An 18314-nucleotide genomic window follows, 5' to 3' on the forward strand; every position below is an offset into this window, starting at 1 on the left:
ATGGGGTTTATATTCATCAGTATGAAGTATCGACAGAGAGTCAAGTCTGTGTGTTCTCATTTCATCGTTTTGCATCTTCATACTGATAAAGAAATAGTTAGGTAATTTAGTAGGTAGGTTAGTAAAAATATAAGGTTTGCCTATAATCCAATTAATCATCATCAATTGAATATTTATCTTCTTATTTAAATTTTTGGATTATTTTGTGAATTACATCTTCAAATTAAGTTTTTAAATCTCGGGACATTTTAGGCACGTCTTGAAATTATCAGGTGTTGCGGTATCCATTGTTTTGCAGTGTATAGAGTTAAGCTGTAGGTACAACTGATTTGTTTAAAGTATTTTTAAGAAACCTAAGAAAAAATCAGCGATAGTCTCCGTTCAGGTTCTGAGGAATCTAGGGCCAAAAAGGCGGTTCGCGGTCGCGGCTGACTATTACAAAATCCCCCACAACATTCCTCGGAGCTTGCGCGCTAGCATGTGCGATTGGCGATTTGTCGATGTAACAAATCCAAAGTGTCGGTGGTTGGGGGCTGCGAGCCGTTCCACCCACACACGGCCGGCACATAAATCGCCGCCGAACAACACTTACGGACAAAAAACACCGCAATGAATTGGCCGGATTAACGTGAAAGAAACAAGAACTGTGACCGCACGGTCTTTACGACTAAAAACTGAATGTCCCCACTTGTTTATGGCCAACTTTGTACTATTGCGCCGGGCTTGTCCGAATCGCTATAATTTTTAAGCATCCATTTCCTGTGTTTGACTAGAAATGAGTGCCAGAAACGTGAGTTAATTTTTTATGGCTTCGTTGAATCTAAAGTAAGGTTATGAAATGAAAATATTTTGTTTTTATCGCGCAGCTCCTAAGCTTCTAGAGCGATTTTGATGAATTTATGCTACCAGATAGAATACATAGAAACTAGCAAGGATGAAGGACCTCTGTTCTCGCTAGTTTCTATGAGGCTAAGGGCCTATTTCAGGAGCACTTTCTGATTAAGTGCCGAATAGGCTATTCATAACTTTTTTGACAGATTCTCCATACTTGATCTGTCAAGTTAATTGGTGGATAGCCTATTCGACACTTATCAGGAAGTGGTGAAACAGGCTTTAAAGCCTGTTTCACCACTATAGCTATAGAGCCATCTAGGCTTACACCTAGATGGCTCTATAGCTATCTAGGCAGTATCGAGTAGTTTATACGATAAATCAAAGCAAAATTTACAAAAAGTTACTAATACCAGTATAATAATATGAAACGTTTGTTCTGTATTCTGAGTAAAAAAAGAGTTGGAAAATGAAGGAAATCTTTTTCTTTTGTTGTACAATTTAGGACAATACTACTTATTTTAAAAGGGTTAATATTAAAAAAAAACTAAAGCTGATTAACCATTTAAACGTTGTTTATAATCTGGAAATAGACCCAGTACATAAGATGGTTATGAAGAAACAACCGTGAAAGTAGGGGTACGTTATATAGGCAATAAAAGCTAGAGCCATGTCCGTGTTCTACATAAGGAGCCTATCAGCCGAGTGATTAACATCCCAATGCTATCAGGCGTCATAAATGTTCCAACTAATTTAGACTCAGGGCCCTCTAAATTCCTCCGATGTAGACTTTCCCCGTGCCGACCGACCGACCGACGACAACTTTTATATACGGATTTATAGACAATGCGACGGGAGTTACACACGATTCGGGCCGCTATTACCATTAAAGGCGACATTTAAGCCTCAAACGACCGATATCACGCAATATCTTATATTGTTAACAACTACCCGGTCTCGACTAGTGCTAGGGTGTCATCTCTAATCCTACGATCGCGATACTTCCAATAAGTTTCGATATGCGTTTTACGACATATTACTAGTCCGTCATGTTGGTATTATTGCATGTCGTACGAGTCGGTCTCACGATCATTAAGACCGTTGTGTTTGACGCCTCATTTAAGCACATGTTAACAGAACGCGATATGAATCATACGTATAATTAGCCTCTAATTAAATACTCTGTAATTTAAATAGCACTCACGTTTATACCGATTGGACTGCTTTTGTTACGTTCACTAATAACACCTGTGCCAAAACAAAGGTTTGCGGTTCCATACGGTAAAGGAGAAAACGTTTTTTCAATAATTATTATTGTAGTAGCTGTTGATTACATATCTGAGATTAAGAACAAATAAAATCATGAGATACCAATGATACTGATATTGTTACTGCGTCATAGGTGTTACTGTTACTTACTTGATTAGTCTTATTTTTGGTAAGATAGTGGAGAAGGCAGTTCTGTGAGAAAAATATTAATTTCTTTTAAAAACTACGAAAGGACAAGTAGTAGGAACAAATTCAAGCAGTATGATGTATGGATCCGCATTCGAATAAAACATAAAAATATTGTTGCCCTACAACATTACCAAGTCATGTTGAAAATTAATATTCCACCAACTAAACACGCACGGGTAAAATATACTCACTAATTGACGGATTACGAAAAGCCATATAAAAATTCAACTTTCTTAAGAATTAATATTTAATAAAACATTTAAAGGGGCTAATTTTCTACAAACTTCACCAAAAGAAGATAAGATAGAATCTGTGAGTAGATCCCATTCAGTCTTATTCACCGATACTTTCGTAATCACAAACACGAGACGAAAACAATTAGTTAAACAAAATGATAGATATCCATCAGCAATAACAATGGAGGCAATCTAAAAACAAGAGCCGATTAGGACGAGATAGCGAGAGGTACAAAACATCGGAGCGTTGCCAACACCTCGCCGATGGCGCCACAACCAAATTACAGAGCGGACCTGTCTCCTTTCAAATTTGATCGTGGCCAACATCACACGCCTATGAACTCTATAATGAAACGTTAGTATAAAAACAAAACTCGGGCATATATGATTAGCTCGATACACGAGTAAGGTAGAGCCACTAAACAAACACCCATTACAATAACGCAACCTCACCGTGACAAAAATCACTTATTGTACGGTGACTTGCAGGCTGCAGCGCCGCGCGGCGTACGCGCCGAGCCCGTGTTTCTTCTGTTTAAACGGATAAATATTGTCCATATTATTTTTATCTTGTTATTTTACGATTTGTTAACTCTTGACGAGATTATTACAAGCTTTTAAATATTTTACACAAATGGCCATGATCCTTGTTTGAGATATTATGCTAATGAAGGTTTAAGGACTATCTTTACATCATGAATCCTAAGGTATAGGTCACATTTCGATGAATCTATTAAATCAAGCATTACCTTATTCCTAGAATTTTTCAGAGCTAAAACTTAACATGTTGAAATCCAAATCAGTTCCATTTTGTCATGGTCGCTCGTTACCCTGCGAAGTGAATCATGACCCCGGCGAACTTTTGTTGTATTGTTCGTTTTTTTCTTTTCTTTTTTTGTTGTGTTGGGCGTGCCAAGTCCTCGTGACGGCGCCAACACTGCAACATGAGCCCGTCTGACCCACGCCGGTGGATATACCCTATTATACTGTTTTACACTTGTCATCCATCATTATTCCCGTACTATTGACATTGTATAATCTGAGCTCGGGGGCGTTTTGGAATGTGATCAAAATTTTTCAGATGCCGTTTGCGGGTGTAGTGTCTGTTTTGTAAATAGAGCTTAGGACAGCAAAGTCTCACTATTTTGCAGAAGTTAATAAGGTAAGTATTATAAATTGTAAAATGTCCTTTGCAACATTTTAATATCCTTGGTCTACTATCGCCTTCTCTTGTAGACCATTCTATATCTGTAATTGTTGGCTTAAGGTTGGATCTTGCCAACTTGATTGCACTCTACATTAAGCGTTTACAAATTTACAGAAGCTCCTCTAAGTTTCGGCTCTCCTTTTCTCCTCTCGGCCATCCTCGCTAAGCTCCTCTTCCATTCCAGATTTTTGACTGTGGGTTCGATAAGTCTTAATGACTGTAGATGTCAACGTATTCGGCCGGTATAAGTCCTCCCCGCCCCCGCCCGCTAATAGCGCGTGCAGCGGAATCCGGCGGTATTTTACCCCGGCCATGACACCCGAGCCGGCGTCTAGCAGCCACGTGTGGAGAACTTTATTCACGCGTCCCCGACACTAATTGGACCAAATCCTACGTGTACGATACCGGTATAATTGCTTCCTAGAAGGATTTAGCACACTTCGACACTTTTTTTATGTTTTCCCGATGATCGATGTAGGTCTCGACTCTCGAGTCTTCTTTCCTCTGGCCGTCGTCATCGAGGAATGAATGATGCTCTAGCGCAGTGACTCACGATGACTACTTTCAAAAAATATTTAGATCGATCATGTTTCCAGGTGGCCGACTGTCGTTATAGTCACTAAATTATAATGTAGCCATTATGTGTATAAAATATAAAAATTGATTACAATATTGAGGTTAATTATACAATATTATGACCTAATAAATAACACAAACGGCACACAAACTTGACAATGTTTTTATGGCTTTTTGTTGTAAGTTGTAACATTAACTATACAGTAATTTATGAATCAGGTACACAATGTGATGGGGTGAGTTTTTATCAAAGGTTACCGTTCATCGTATTATCGTGCTTATTAAGTAATTTTTTATTTATTATAGTATCGAGTTTTGTAAAACACAACCCTTTCCTAGCAGCTGTGTAAAAAGGCGTTAAGTACGTCTTTCTGAAATAGGGATAACAGTTAGCTACGACTATATTACCAGCATTCATCTCTATGTTGTCATATTATACAATAACCATTGTATTAAATTGTCTAAATGTTTAAATCCTACCTAAAATAGAATCAGCTAAACTCAGCGTTTCCCAAAGTGGATAACGCCCCCTTGTGGGCGCTGAAGGTCTAAAGGGGACTATATGTGTGGGACTCAGAAAAAAATGGCGGCGTTTTGTAGAGGCTGGGGGAGATAATATTACCGGCAAATATGTGGCAAAAGCCCCTTAATTTAAATTAGGAAAAGAAAGTAGCTGAAACAATGGGGGCGCTAAAACATATTTTGTTCTCAAAGTAGGCAGTGGACAAAATAAGTTTGGGAACCCCTGAGCTAAAGGATTTAGCGAGGACCGGACGGTGAGCGTCCCGTGGTCGGGCGCGTGTATTGTTAACGAGCTTGTAATTGTTCTTATAAAGTCGGCGAACAGAGCTCCATGATTTACGGCCCAGCCGGTTGATTACGATTGCGGTAATTAAACAAAACAAATATCCCCGATCAAATTATAGTGGAGTGGACAGAGGAAACGGGCCTTATTAGTTATTGCCCACAATCTACCAGCATCATCATCTTGCGACCGATTAGAAGAAACTAGTGATAGACATAGGCACAACAATGTGTTAGATAATAAAGATAACGGCAGGTCCTTTAGTCAATTAAGTAGAGAAAAATCAATACATATAAACAAAACGATTTAGTAAGGTACCTACATTCTGCGGGCCATCTTGTTATCTGTGAAAACGACAGTATGACAATATTTTTTAAAAGCAAGATGGTCTTTGACTCTGACAGCTCAAAGAAAACGTAAAGACAAGAAAGTTTGGGTTTGATGTATGTTTCAATTTGCTAGGTATATCGATAAATTAAAAAAAATCTGGAGGTAAAGTCTTTAAAATCTTTCAACGTCTGAACCGATGGAGGTTATGCAACAATATTACTAAGAAACAAATATTAAAACATGAGAAGTTATTTGTTTTATTTAAAACTAGCGACCCGCCCCGGCTTCGCACGGGTATAAAATAAATTATGGCCTAAGTCACTGAAAAAATTATTAAAATCGATTCAGTAGTTGATTTTAAATAATTTATATTCATTACTACCCGTGGCCTGCATTGGTCGGTACTGCCGCAAAAGCTACTTACGTCCCGCAATTTTTAAATCTGTAATATCTTCGAAAATATTCATTTAAAATTAAAATCGTAATAATTATGCTGTAAGCCCGGCCGCACATTGTCCGAATGCGCTGTGTTTCGCCGAGTGAGTTTACCGGAGGCCCAATACCCTACCCTATTCCCTTCCCTACCCTCCCCTATTCCCTTCCCTTCCCTTCCCATCCCTGCCCTCCCCTATTACCCTATTCCCTCTTAAAAGGCCGGTAACGCACCTGCAGCTCTTCTGATGCTGCGAGTGTCCATGGGCGACGGAAGTTGCTTTCCATCAGGTGACAGGTGAAAAAAATATATATACCATCGCGGAGTTTTCTGTAGACCTTTTCAATGTGTACAATGCGCACCCCTGCATTGGTACTTGTGCTATCTATCTATTCTGTGGCATTGGTAGCGCCCACTTCGAAATGGGCGTAAATCGCAATATTTTAATTTGGCCATAACTTCTAAACCAAACGGCCAATTTTAATCATTAAAGAGTAAATATAATCTACATAAACTGTACTTGGTGATGAAATTATTTATTTTGATAAGAATTATTAGCATGAGTAAAATAAATGCGTTTAAATGTAATGTTTTTGTGCCTCACTTGACATAGACAGGTATATTGTGTCTCAGACATTTTTGTAGATATTTATAAGATCTACATTTACTTAGAACATTGTATAGTTCTATCTTCTATAGTTTAGGCAGCGTACGCAAAATAAGTAAATTTTCTGGTTGTTTCCGAAAAACTGAAATATCTTACGACACCCTATATTCTACAAAATAAAAACTAGCCCATGTTACTCGTAAATAATGTAGCTTTCGAATGGTGAAAGAATTTTTAAAATCAGTCCAGTAGTTTTTGAGCCTATTCATTACAATTAAACAAACAAATAAACAAACAAAGTTTACCTCTTTATAATATTAGTATAGATAAAAACAAATAGCTATTGATGTTGAGGGCACCGGTGCCAGCGGCCTGCAGTGACTCGCACAAATAGAAAAAACACTCAGATTCCTATCTCGAATCATATTATTATCTTATTTGTAACTCGAGAAAGGTATTCTGTACTAAGCTCTTTGGTATTCGGGTAGAAAAAAAGCTGCAAATAATATGTACTTAACTATTTGAAGATAACACAATGGTCATCGATAATGATTTTAACTAAGATGGTGTAAAAGTTTCTAAGCGAATGTGTTTTATTTGGGGAACTTCCAGAAAATTATGCTAAATTAATTATGAATTAACAGCATAATAAAAAGGGAACACGGTGGTTAACAAATATGAGAGCAGCAGTAGAGACGTGAACAATAATATTTATTATTTATACCGGTTGTATACCACCGAAGTGGAATTCCAGAAAGTGTAATTGTCGTTGGACAGTCACGTTGAGCCGGTGCCAACTGGGAGAGCATCAGAGACGCACATATTTCACAGTTCAAACGCATCACATATTAATTTACATAAATTAAATGAAATTGAAAGAATTCGTCGGGCGGAAATTGAGATGAACGCGCGCGCCGGCGGTCCGCGATTAATAAATATCACGTCTCTTTAGGTAGGAAGCCCTGATTACATATATAAGTGAAGCCGCCGAGATCATATGAAAAAAATACACCACACACCGAGATTCCACAAATCAATAATTCTATCAGCGATACAGGCAAATACGAAAATAAGCATCAAAGTGTTTTTTAGTGGTTAGACGACAAATGTCGGCCGGCAGTGGCTAACACGTGTTACATATTGTCTGACAATATTTACTGTGGCTTTATTAGCTCCGCTCAGGGCTGCTACATCATCGAAACTACCAAGCTTTTCTAGAGGAGAAGCCCTACTACGAACACGATTAGTGTCACTCTTTCCTACTACAGACCAAATCCAAAAACCAATTCTAGACTCACCGAGGTTACCCAAATCAGTAGTATTATCGACATCCTATCGGGGCACGAATGAGGGCAATATATTCCGATACATCTGCCAACCCTGGGTGCAAAGAATAAAGCGTCGGCCGAAAGTATCAAAGCAGATGTTACGAGCAATAGACTTACTGACGGACTAATTGGAGACAAATTTTAAATAATACGAATGAATAATTAATGAACGTACTTATATTCGAATTCAACGGACGCGTCCTAAATATATGATAGGATCTACAAGATATCATTTTGTATACTCATAACAACATAAATAATATCAATCTGTTACACGAGATAACGCGATACAATATTTGCAAAATTGTTGTCAAGAACAACAGATTATAGCCACGAAATGGATTCTATGAAACAAGTTTATATTTAGTAATTTATGGATTTAATAAGCAGGTGCAAAAGGTTGAGACGTAAACACTTCTTTTGTAAGACTAGCATGTTAAATAAAACAATATCCCACAATTTTTTATTAAAAATGTCGATATTTTTTAAACGGGCTTTGGCCCACCACACATTCCCACCACTGTATCTCCTGTGTCACCAGGATCGACAGCGGTATCCAACCACGAAAACCCTTTGATATGATCTCAGGGAGCTAGAGCTAGGAGCTAGAGAGCAGAGATATAATATGATAAACTATAATAATATAAGGAAGAACCGCGTATAAAGTTTAGTTAATCGAGTTAAGTGTTCAAGTGTCCACCATTCGGATGCAATAGCCCTAAATAAGTCTCATTAGTTCATCAACAAGTCTTCGCCCGGCCACGAGACGACTATAAAACTCAAAACGCAATTGCACTCCTCATTTACAGGGAATCAATAAAACTGAAGGCTATCATTACGCTTTTTATTGCGTACACAATAAGAATACTCACTCGTAAGTACTGTCCTAACAAAGTCTTCCAGAAATCTCGGCAGTCATTCGTGCAATATATTAGGAAGACATAAAAACCAAAAGCTATGCAAATAGCTTTAAAAAAACATAAAGAAACACAAAGTGCAAATAATTGATAAACTTGTAAAGTAGAAAGAACTGATGTCGCACTCCTTAATTATTGTATTCAACAAAACTCATCAAAGCATTAAAACATCGGAGGGCGGTTAGGAAGCTATTAAAACAAAAGCCTTTAATTTTAAAATCGTAAATTTAAAAGGTAAAACCTTTCAGTGGTATCATAAAGCAAATAATCCCCAAAATAACCCGTTAAACGCCGAAATAATTGTCAATAACATGAAGTCATAAAAGCCGAAGACGGCATCGAATAAATCAGCGCGGAATTAGCGTCCGCAGGGGTTATATGAGTACAATATATCAAGTGCACTCGAAAACGGCATAAACAATAGTTGAATGAAAAAAAAGGGCTCGATGGTTGAGACGGCCCGTAAACTACAGCGAGCCACGTCCGGAGATGTGTCAAGATAGTGCGGGGGTGTGTGCGGGGAGGGTGCGGGAAGGTGCGGGGCGCAGGGCGGATGGCGCCGTCCTCCCGCAAGACCCAATTAGAGGCACACCTTTTCGACATGTGCTATCGCTATCCAAACTCCCAGCTCGGGATGAACCATACTACATCCGTAATCGTTTATCACTTTTTTTGCGTTATCTGTGTCGCTGATCTTCGCCGTTTTTTGTATCGCTTTCACGTCGCATGTTTACATTTTTTTTTTTTTTACTTTTTCCGAGTTATTTGGACCGGGCCCTGATTTAGTCATTTAATCATTTAGAAAAGATATCAATTCTTTTAAATAATACCTTCCTTTATTTCGGGCGCCAATTTATGTCAGCTTAGTTCTTGTTTGATCGGTGTTTTATATTGCTATACTCCACTCGGGCTAACTTGTCGCCAGTGGTCATTGATGTCAAAAACCTGCCACTTTCCATATACACCGCGATTGAAAATGAAGTGTCAGATATTGTCAATCGTGGTTTTATATGGAAAGTGACAAGTTTTTGACAGGGCGTCAATGACCGCTAGCGACAAGTTAGCCCGAGTGGAGTATAGCTGTAAATTCTTCGATCATGTAAATTGCACTAATATTTCTAAAATCATGAGAGCTTACCTTTGTCCTGACTAGTTTGGGATTCTCCTTGCACATTTTGGCCAGGGAATGGTACTCGCCTCTCGCCGCACACAGGATCCACTGCTTCTGCTTCGAGTCCAACGGATCGTTCTCCTTTTGTTCCAGCTACAAATTATAAGTAGTTTAGCTTAACTTTTTTCGATGAATTTCGCAAGGACTAAAGTATTGTTTTCACAGAGCCAGTACTGGCTGCCAATAAGACTGGCAGCCAGTCTGTGAAAACTATACTTAACAATTTTGCTTATGGTAAAGTATTTTGTTGTCGTTTTGTTTCAACCTTACATTCTTACTTTGATATTAGTACATTCGGTCGGTTATCGGACATAATATTATTATGATTGAGGATATAGTACCTACAATCTACATGTAGTAATATTACTTAAAAGTCATGAACAATATAATTGTTAAATAAATAGTACTCACCGATGCTCTGTCTTCTTCGTCAGCATTCTGGAAAAAAAAAATATCACATTTAATCTTGTTGAGGTGCCAACATTAAGAACGATAATAACGTTAGCTTATTAGGGCCAATAATATTATATACTTACTAGGACGAATTATTGGGATGTTTTAATTTGACTGACCGATTAAACGGCCGAGTGGCGACCATGTTAATGCATTTGATACTTTAAACCCTACACAAACATCAAATGATTGAATAATGTGTAGCATTTCAATCGACGTTCAAATACTTAACCAACGTTCCAGAAACTTTCATTAATAATAATCGGTGGATGATATTGAAAACAAATATTAGTATTATAAATAAAGAAGATATTTACATACGTAATAAATATCTTAAAGACACATATAAATTAATCGGAACCTAATATTTCAAAATTAATAAATGAATACTTATATTGTGAAAATAATATTTTGAATTAATGGTCAATAAATTCCTATTCACCCGTCTTCAGGCTTGCGTTGCGATTGAGGGCTGCAGATGAAGGGCCCAAGTGAGGGTCCGGATGATATACGAAAAGGCGTCTTGTGTTGGGAGAGTATAGAGGCCAAGATGTGGTGTGTCTGCGAGCGTCTTATGTCAGCGGGGTTGAGCAAGGCGGCGCGCGTTGCCCAGCGTGAACACTATACCACCTGTCGTTACATATTTATGTCCACACTATTGCCCTCACTGTAAGGGACTTCAATATTGACAAGATAACATCCTTAATGTGATGTGTATGATTTAATAATAAGATTAACTTCGTACTGCGCTTTCCCGAGTTTTTGACAATTATGAATAAGCGTCTTTGAGTACAGTCACTACACTGTATAAATTGACATCTTTGGGTAATTAATGGTAATTATTATTTATCATAGGCATTAAAAGCGAACTTAGGTATAAGTATTTGTATTTATATTCTGGTACCTTTAATAATCACGCATGGTGTGTTTAAAAAACCTTATGTATATTAGCAAGTGCTTTTACCATTAGGTACTTTCGTTTACGTAATAAACACTGTAAGAGTGAGAGTCGACAAGAAAGTTTAGCTTCGGCTGTAAAGATGTTATCAATTGCTGTCAGAATTTAACGTCAACCTAATTTGTAAATTGTAGGCGTTCCTACTTTCGACCACAAAATCAATCATACATACTTTTCCGACGCACTCCCACAGAAACGACTTAACTTGTAAAAAATGCCAACATAATAAAAAAGAGAAGCAGATATCGTTGGCAGTTCCAATAACAAAATCATGATGCTATTGGAAATGGTTCAGAAATAAATGGGACATTCAGATTAGATAATGTTGAAGCTCGGGCCTTGAACAAATGTTGTATTCCGTGAATCACTAGGTTAACTGCGAGCTTGTGGTTTCCTAATAAACTCTTACTGGAAATGCTAAAAATCTGTCTATCAGTTCCCGCAAATTATGTTAAATTAGTATAAAAAAAGAATGCATTATTTTACGAGGGCCGCAAAAAGATACACATCAGAATATTCTAGCCTAATTGACTTTTTTATTTATATATTGAATATTTTAAACAATTTCAATGATGTTCGTAAAGTTAATTTAGGTCCTACAGTATAAACAAGCATGGAAACAAAAGCAAAGAGGATCTATTTAAATAAAGTAACGCATGCATATTCCGTACTGTGCGTAGGCGATTCCTCGGCCGGTTGAGGTATTAAATTAGTAGCGAGCATTTATTAATCACGAGTAATTTGTAAAGTGGTCATCGGTGACTGGCGATCGCCAGGTGGCCAGAGCCAGCCTCTCACATAAAAAACGTAACGAAAAGACAGTGTGACATAAAATTTACGAGAAAAAGAAAGTCGACTGTATCGGAGCGAAGACGCCAATGCGTCGCCGTAGGGTCCCCAGCGCGGGATGGCGCGGGCGCGCTGCAGGGCGTCGGGTGTGCGAAGCCACATTACGCTGGCGACGCCACCTCGCCATGCCGCCGATCGATACGCATCACGCCGTCCACTCCTGCTCATTATAATAGCTGACGGCGCTGCTGGCCCGCTGCTTCGAAATTTATTGCCAATACGTCATCCCACCTTAATCTAATTATTATACCGACTTTCTAATTAGTCGGCTCAGGCGTTATCCGGTATCCCGGTGGCGATCACCCGGTACATCATATGTATAATCTATTCGAGGCGTTCCAACTTTATAAACAGTATCTCGCTCTTAAATCAGACGGTGCGTTGTGATTGTTTTTTCTCGGGCGAGATTCCACTCGACGGGGTATGATCGATGCTAAAATTCAATTGTTTTGCTCTGCGAGGTGAACGCGTGTACTATCTTTGAATACCTAATTCGATGTTATTTTCCATCACATCGACAAGCCTCGTTAATTGCGCCGTTGATGGCCGCAAGTGATTCTCGGAGCGGACCGCGGCCGGAACAATGAAATCGGTCATATTTTCCTGGCAGCTCTCAGCGGACCGTGATCGCTTATCTCCCTCATCGTGCATATCAACTACCGCATTTGTTCAACATTACTCGAAACAATGCTAATTTTCGCCAACTTTTTATTGTTGTTTTTATGACAGGAACATTTCATATTGGCCGGGGATTAATAGCAGGTACTTAGAAATTTAAATGCAGCATTTATTCGAAGGCGGCGCATATTTTTGACCGAGATTTTTGTTGAGGTGTAGACAAAATAAGATGTCGAACATCTCCTTCCGCGTGCTACCAATATAGCGCGTCATTTTTTTCAGTCACCCTTTTAACCGCTGAAATTCTGAAAGCTTTACACCGATACGGCAAATTAGTCAAACAGTCAACGGAGTTCCAGTAAATTAAACAGCTGTAAAATGGATGATTTGGATGTTGAAAAATGTTTATAAACACCATACATCACCGGGAGCAGATAAATGGAGCAATAAAACATATTTGTCAGCGAACTCGTTTGAAGAAGACAGACCTTTAGCGCTTCAATGACACGCGAGATTAACGTAATCGTAAACGCTGCTCTTAATAGGACCGAGTAAAAAGAAATTGTCCGAGTTTAGTAGTCAGAAGAACCTTTAAAGAATACGAGTCCCATTTAATAGGCTATCAAACCTCTCAATTAGAAGTGCTATAAGCTCCAGCAGCCGGAGATTTACACATCCTTGCAATGACGATATAAATCGTTAATTGTTGAGTTTTCAATCATGTTTTTAATGAATCGCAAAATCAATCCGAATAATAGGATATTAATTGGGAATGTAATTGGTATTCGTTAGGGCATTGATATCGTTTCAGAATTTATAGATAGGCAATTTTTGGCACGTTTGGAAAAATGCTCCTTCGCGTAATGAAATTAAAACTTCATTGGCCGATGCCCGATACATAAAAATGCTTACTCCAGCGTGTCTGGAGTCGCACGAATGACCTTTTTCGAGTCGGTAATGGTTCACGTGCGCCGCGACATCACACGACATAATTGTGAGGACAATCGAATGTAAGTCACGACCATAAACACCATCCTCTGAATACTGATCACCTCAGCCAGGCGTACGATCATCCACGGACGATATTGATAGTCACCAGTTTATAGCAATTATTATACAATTACCGATACACTAATAATTATCTAATACAATAATAATAATTTTAATTCAGAGTTTTTGATATTAAAAGGAGATGTGCATGTATCATCAGAGAAAGTGATTTATAGGCAGATGGCGGACTGGTCTTTTTTCGGGTTATGTCAAGTTAATGTTACTCGTGGTGGGCTGGTCTGACATACTCCGACAAAATAACGTAGATTCGCCATCTTCTTTTTCAATCAATTTCTCTGTTAGGACATTACATTTATTGCTCCGCTTTATTGAAATGTTTTATGTTCCCTAAGGCCTCGTTGCTCATGAAACATCACTCGACCGATCGCGGGTAAAAGATCTAAATTGAGACAATATAATAACCGCATCCAAAGGAAACGGGATAATAAAAGTCCTTTACATGCACTTTAATAAAAAACGTTTATAGATTAATATTCGAATTGACGAGAGGAAGCGGGTGTCGACAGTCTATTTCAGTTTTGATTTACGCCGGGATCCCGACTGAGGCCGATGTCGGCCTGTGTCGGCCACATCTCGGGTGGCGTATTACTTGTCTCGTAATTTATTGACTTCCGCGTGTCGACTGCCGACTGTCGACTCAATCCGACCTCTAAGTGGATGTTCGTGTACACGTGTTATTATAAATGTATTGTTGTCGCACATACCTGACAGCAATGTTACCCGCTTGATTAGCGATACTGGTAGCCGCTGGAGGTATCGGATTTTGACAACTATTGATTGTAATCCGTATTAATGTTATCCCACCAAAAATATTTCATGTTAAATGTTGCCGAGACGACCACATAAGGTTTTACCCTGTAAAAAGATATCAGATCTCATGTAGATCCAAGCTTCTGAATCTACAAGACCTAACTCTACCGAGTACCAACCCTAACTTAAACAAATTCTACTTAAATCAGTAAATAGGCTTCGCCGTTTCGCTACTGTCGTGGGGGTGATGCGAATATTTAGTTTCTGATCTGAAGTTAGTATCGAAACAGCTGAGCCATACATATTTACCTACTAATAATTAGAGATCGCCCAATGGTCTTCGAAAAAAAAAAATTCGACCTTAGTTTCAACTACATTAAGAATACTACGGTCTATATTTTGTAAAAAAGATTGACTTTATCATATTTTATTTCAACTCTTGTCTCTGGGACTCGGCTGATCTCAGACTGGCCGAGTAAGCATTGTCTAATAGTATCTAAGATTCAATAAAAAAAGCTATAATCAATTTTCAATTTGTCAACTTATTGTCAACAGACTTCAACCATAAATAAAAGAGTTTAATTCGTATGTATAGGCTTGTCACTCAAAAATCTGTCATCTCCTTGGTGTGTGTGTTGTAGTGTGTGTAATGTTTTATTTGCTAAAAAAATGTATGATATATTATACGTGGGAGAGCCATGCTTCGGCACGAATGGGCCGGCTCGACCGGATAAATACCACGTTCTCACAGAAAACCGGCGTGAAACAGCGCTTGCGCTGTGTTTCGCCGAGTGAGTGAGTTTACCGGAGGCCCAATCCCCTACCCTATAACCTTTCTTACCCTCCCCTATTCCCTTCCCTTCCCTACCCTCCCCTATTACCCTATTCCCTCTTAAAAGGTCGGTAACGCACTTGCAGCTCTTCTGATGCTGCGAGTGTCCATGGGCGACGGAAGTTGCTTTCCATCAGGTGACCCGTTTGCTCGTTTGCCCCCTTATTTCATAAAAAAATAAAAATAAAATGATAATATTAGCTCGATGCACTCCTTCACCATATAAACTATAACTGTGCAAAATTTCATGAAGCTACGTTTCTCCATTTTTCGTAAAAAGGGTTACAAAGTCTTTCGTTCGCGTGTTAATATTATGATATTTAAAATTTGTTTAAGTTAGGGTCGGTAGAGTTACCTACATCTTGTAGATTCAGAAGCTTAGATCTACATGAGATCTGATATCTTTTTCACAGGGTTAACGGCAACATTTAACATGAAATGTTTTTGGTGGGATTTCAGTTCTTGTTGTAGGTCGGTTCTTGTAAGTACTTATTAATAGGTTTTTTAGTTACTATTTACATTCCCGTGTAAACTCTTATGTCCTAATTCATAAAATAGTTGAAAGTCTCATATAAACCTCCACCCCCCATTTAATAGGGGATGGGGGCGAAGGTTATAAGTTTATGATTTTTTTTGTTGGTTGTGTACTAAACTTAGATTACATACCAAATTTCAGCTTTTTAGCACTTCTGGAAGTAGCCACACATTTTGATGATCATCAGTGGACAGTGTGTCACTAGGTCAGTGACGAAATCGGTGCATTTTAGACTAGATGACGCCCGCAACTCCGTTGCGCCAAAATTCGTTTATCGCGCGGGAACCGTAAATTTTCCGGGACAAAAAGTATCCTATGTCCTTTCTCGGGACTCAAAGTATCTCCATGCCAAATTTCAGCAAAATCGGTTCAGCGGTTTGAGCGTGAAGAGGTAACAGACAGACAGACAGACACACTTTCGCATTTATAATATTAGTACGGATACCTATCAATAAAATCTAAAGTAGAAGAGCTATTCAATTAAGACTTTGTAATTTGTATGTTTAATTAGTATATTATTGACATCATATCCTTAGAATCTGAACTGTCTGGTAAATCGGAAAACAACTGTATGAGGATTCAAAAACACGATAAAACACCACACTCAAATACGTTTGACCAATTTTGATGGGTACAGGTACCTGTACCCATTTTAGTCCAGGTCGTTTTAGTCCAGGGAAAAGAATAATATGTAGTTCTTATTTGGATAAAACTCCCCCCGCTATAAACATACCTACTTCGATGCGAAGAAGTTGCGAGGAACAAAATTTTTTTTTTTTATCACGGACTTATGACTTGTATCACGGAGTTATTTTTTTTTTCTACGAACGTAGGTGATTTTTTACAAGGACTCCTGACGTTAAATGTTTTCTAAAAGCTAGTAACTAAAGACAAATAGACAAGTATTAAAGAGCTTAACCCATATTATGCTAAATACTCACATACGGTTTTGCTCGATAGTTTTACTCCGAATCGAAGGAAATGGCATATTTGACATTTAATTCCATCGAGTCGGCTCGAAGCGAGCCTTCGAGCAGTCAGTTTTGCGGTCCACACGGTGGTTATTGCTCGATTTGGAGTAAAACTATCGAGCAAAACCGTATGTCAGTACTTGGCATTACAAAAACATAGCAAACCCATATTATATTTTTTTTACATCACGTCATACATCAGCATTCAGCAGACACGTCATTGTGGTAATACGGCAACAATCGTACAGTCCATTAGAGGCGCGAGAGTTAGCCTTCGTCCGTTTCGCCCTCGGTGGGGGTGAATCATAAAAATATTTATAGTAGGTATACATTTTTGTTTTGGCGTACATCCCTCTGTACAGTTAATGTGCCCGCTGGGTGCAGTGCCGCTAGTCCCGTCTGCATAATGTTTATCATCGTGTTACGCCGACTATCTGTCATCTTTTTAATATGTTGGCTGTTTTGCATTCCCAAATTATCAAAAAGTACCGGAATTTCAGTGTGGGGATCAAACGGCTTACACGATTAGGTTAAAATTTATGCCGCCAGAGTTTCGGGGGTAAAACAAAACAACATAATTATTTGGGGCGACACAAACAAAACTGTATTGTATAAAATGCGCTTTGTTATGTTGAATAAGTTTTTACTATTATTACGTATTATTGATTGATTCTTAAAATGAAAATATTAATATTCATAATGGCTATCCTACATCCTCATCGTTTTGAATATTGCCAAAAGACAAGAGATCTTTCCGTATAATTATAACCGCAAAGACAGCATTAAACCGAAGAAATGAATAAATATATGCACGTCAAAAGGTGTTGTGCGTAGCTTGATGCATTTGGTTCGAGTCGCAGTCAACACACGTAAAGTGTTAAGAGGATACACCAGGGGCGAGAGAAATTGAAAATAGATATTTGAAAATGTATTGCTGTCTCACCAATCTCAAGTCTCCCACCGCAGAGCGCGATAGAGACAACACGAATAAAGTTCTTATAAAAGAACAGAAAATCTTCGATTCGTTGTCCGCTGATTCCTTCTCGAGAACTTAACCGATGTAAGTTCTTTTTTCATTAAGAATTAAAGCAAGTGTTTGAACACAGAGGAAAATCTTGCCATTTTTTTGGGTTTTTGGACGTTCTTATCTTTTTTAATAATAAAATTATGAAAAAAAAGAAAACATGCTACACATGGGACATGCTAATAGTGACCATAGATTCAGGAAAAAAATCGTAACTCTACCGGCATTATCCAGGGAGGAAACAGGGGACAGCGTTTGTATGAAAAAACTGCGGTGTGGACTCCTCTTAAACGGACGGATCAGGCAAGGTGTACGGTTACTCGATGTGCGCGATATAAGGCTCTATCGATAAAG

The 18314-nt window shown here is 38.4% G+C and overlaps 1 protein-coding gene across 3 annotated transcripts in view; it reads right to left on the minus strand.

The window, feature by feature from the left end:
* LOC121738959 (ankyrin repeat domain-containing protein SOWAHB) overlaps positions 1-18314 on the minus strand; it is an 81203-nt gene that overhangs the window by 51630 nt on the left and 11259 nt on the right. For all 3 annotated transcript variants that reach the window (XM_042131248.1, XM_042131249.1, XM_042131247.1), the window contains exons 3-4: positions 10311-10337; positions 9867-9992 (exon numbers count right to left, since the gene is read on the minus strand). In XM_042131248.1, the coding sequence (XP_041987182.1) occupies positions 9867-9992; positions 10311-10337 (153 nt within the window). The remainder of the gene's footprint in view (positions 1-9866; positions 9993-10310; positions 10338-18314) is intronic.

The sequence above is a fragment of the Aricia agestis genome, chromosome Z (assembly GCF_905147365.1).
Source record: "Aricia agestis chromosome Z, ilAriAges1.1, whole genome shotgun sequence".
Taxonomy (NCBI): Eukaryota; Metazoa; Arthropoda; class Insecta; order Lepidoptera; family Lycaenidae; genus Aricia; species Aricia agestis.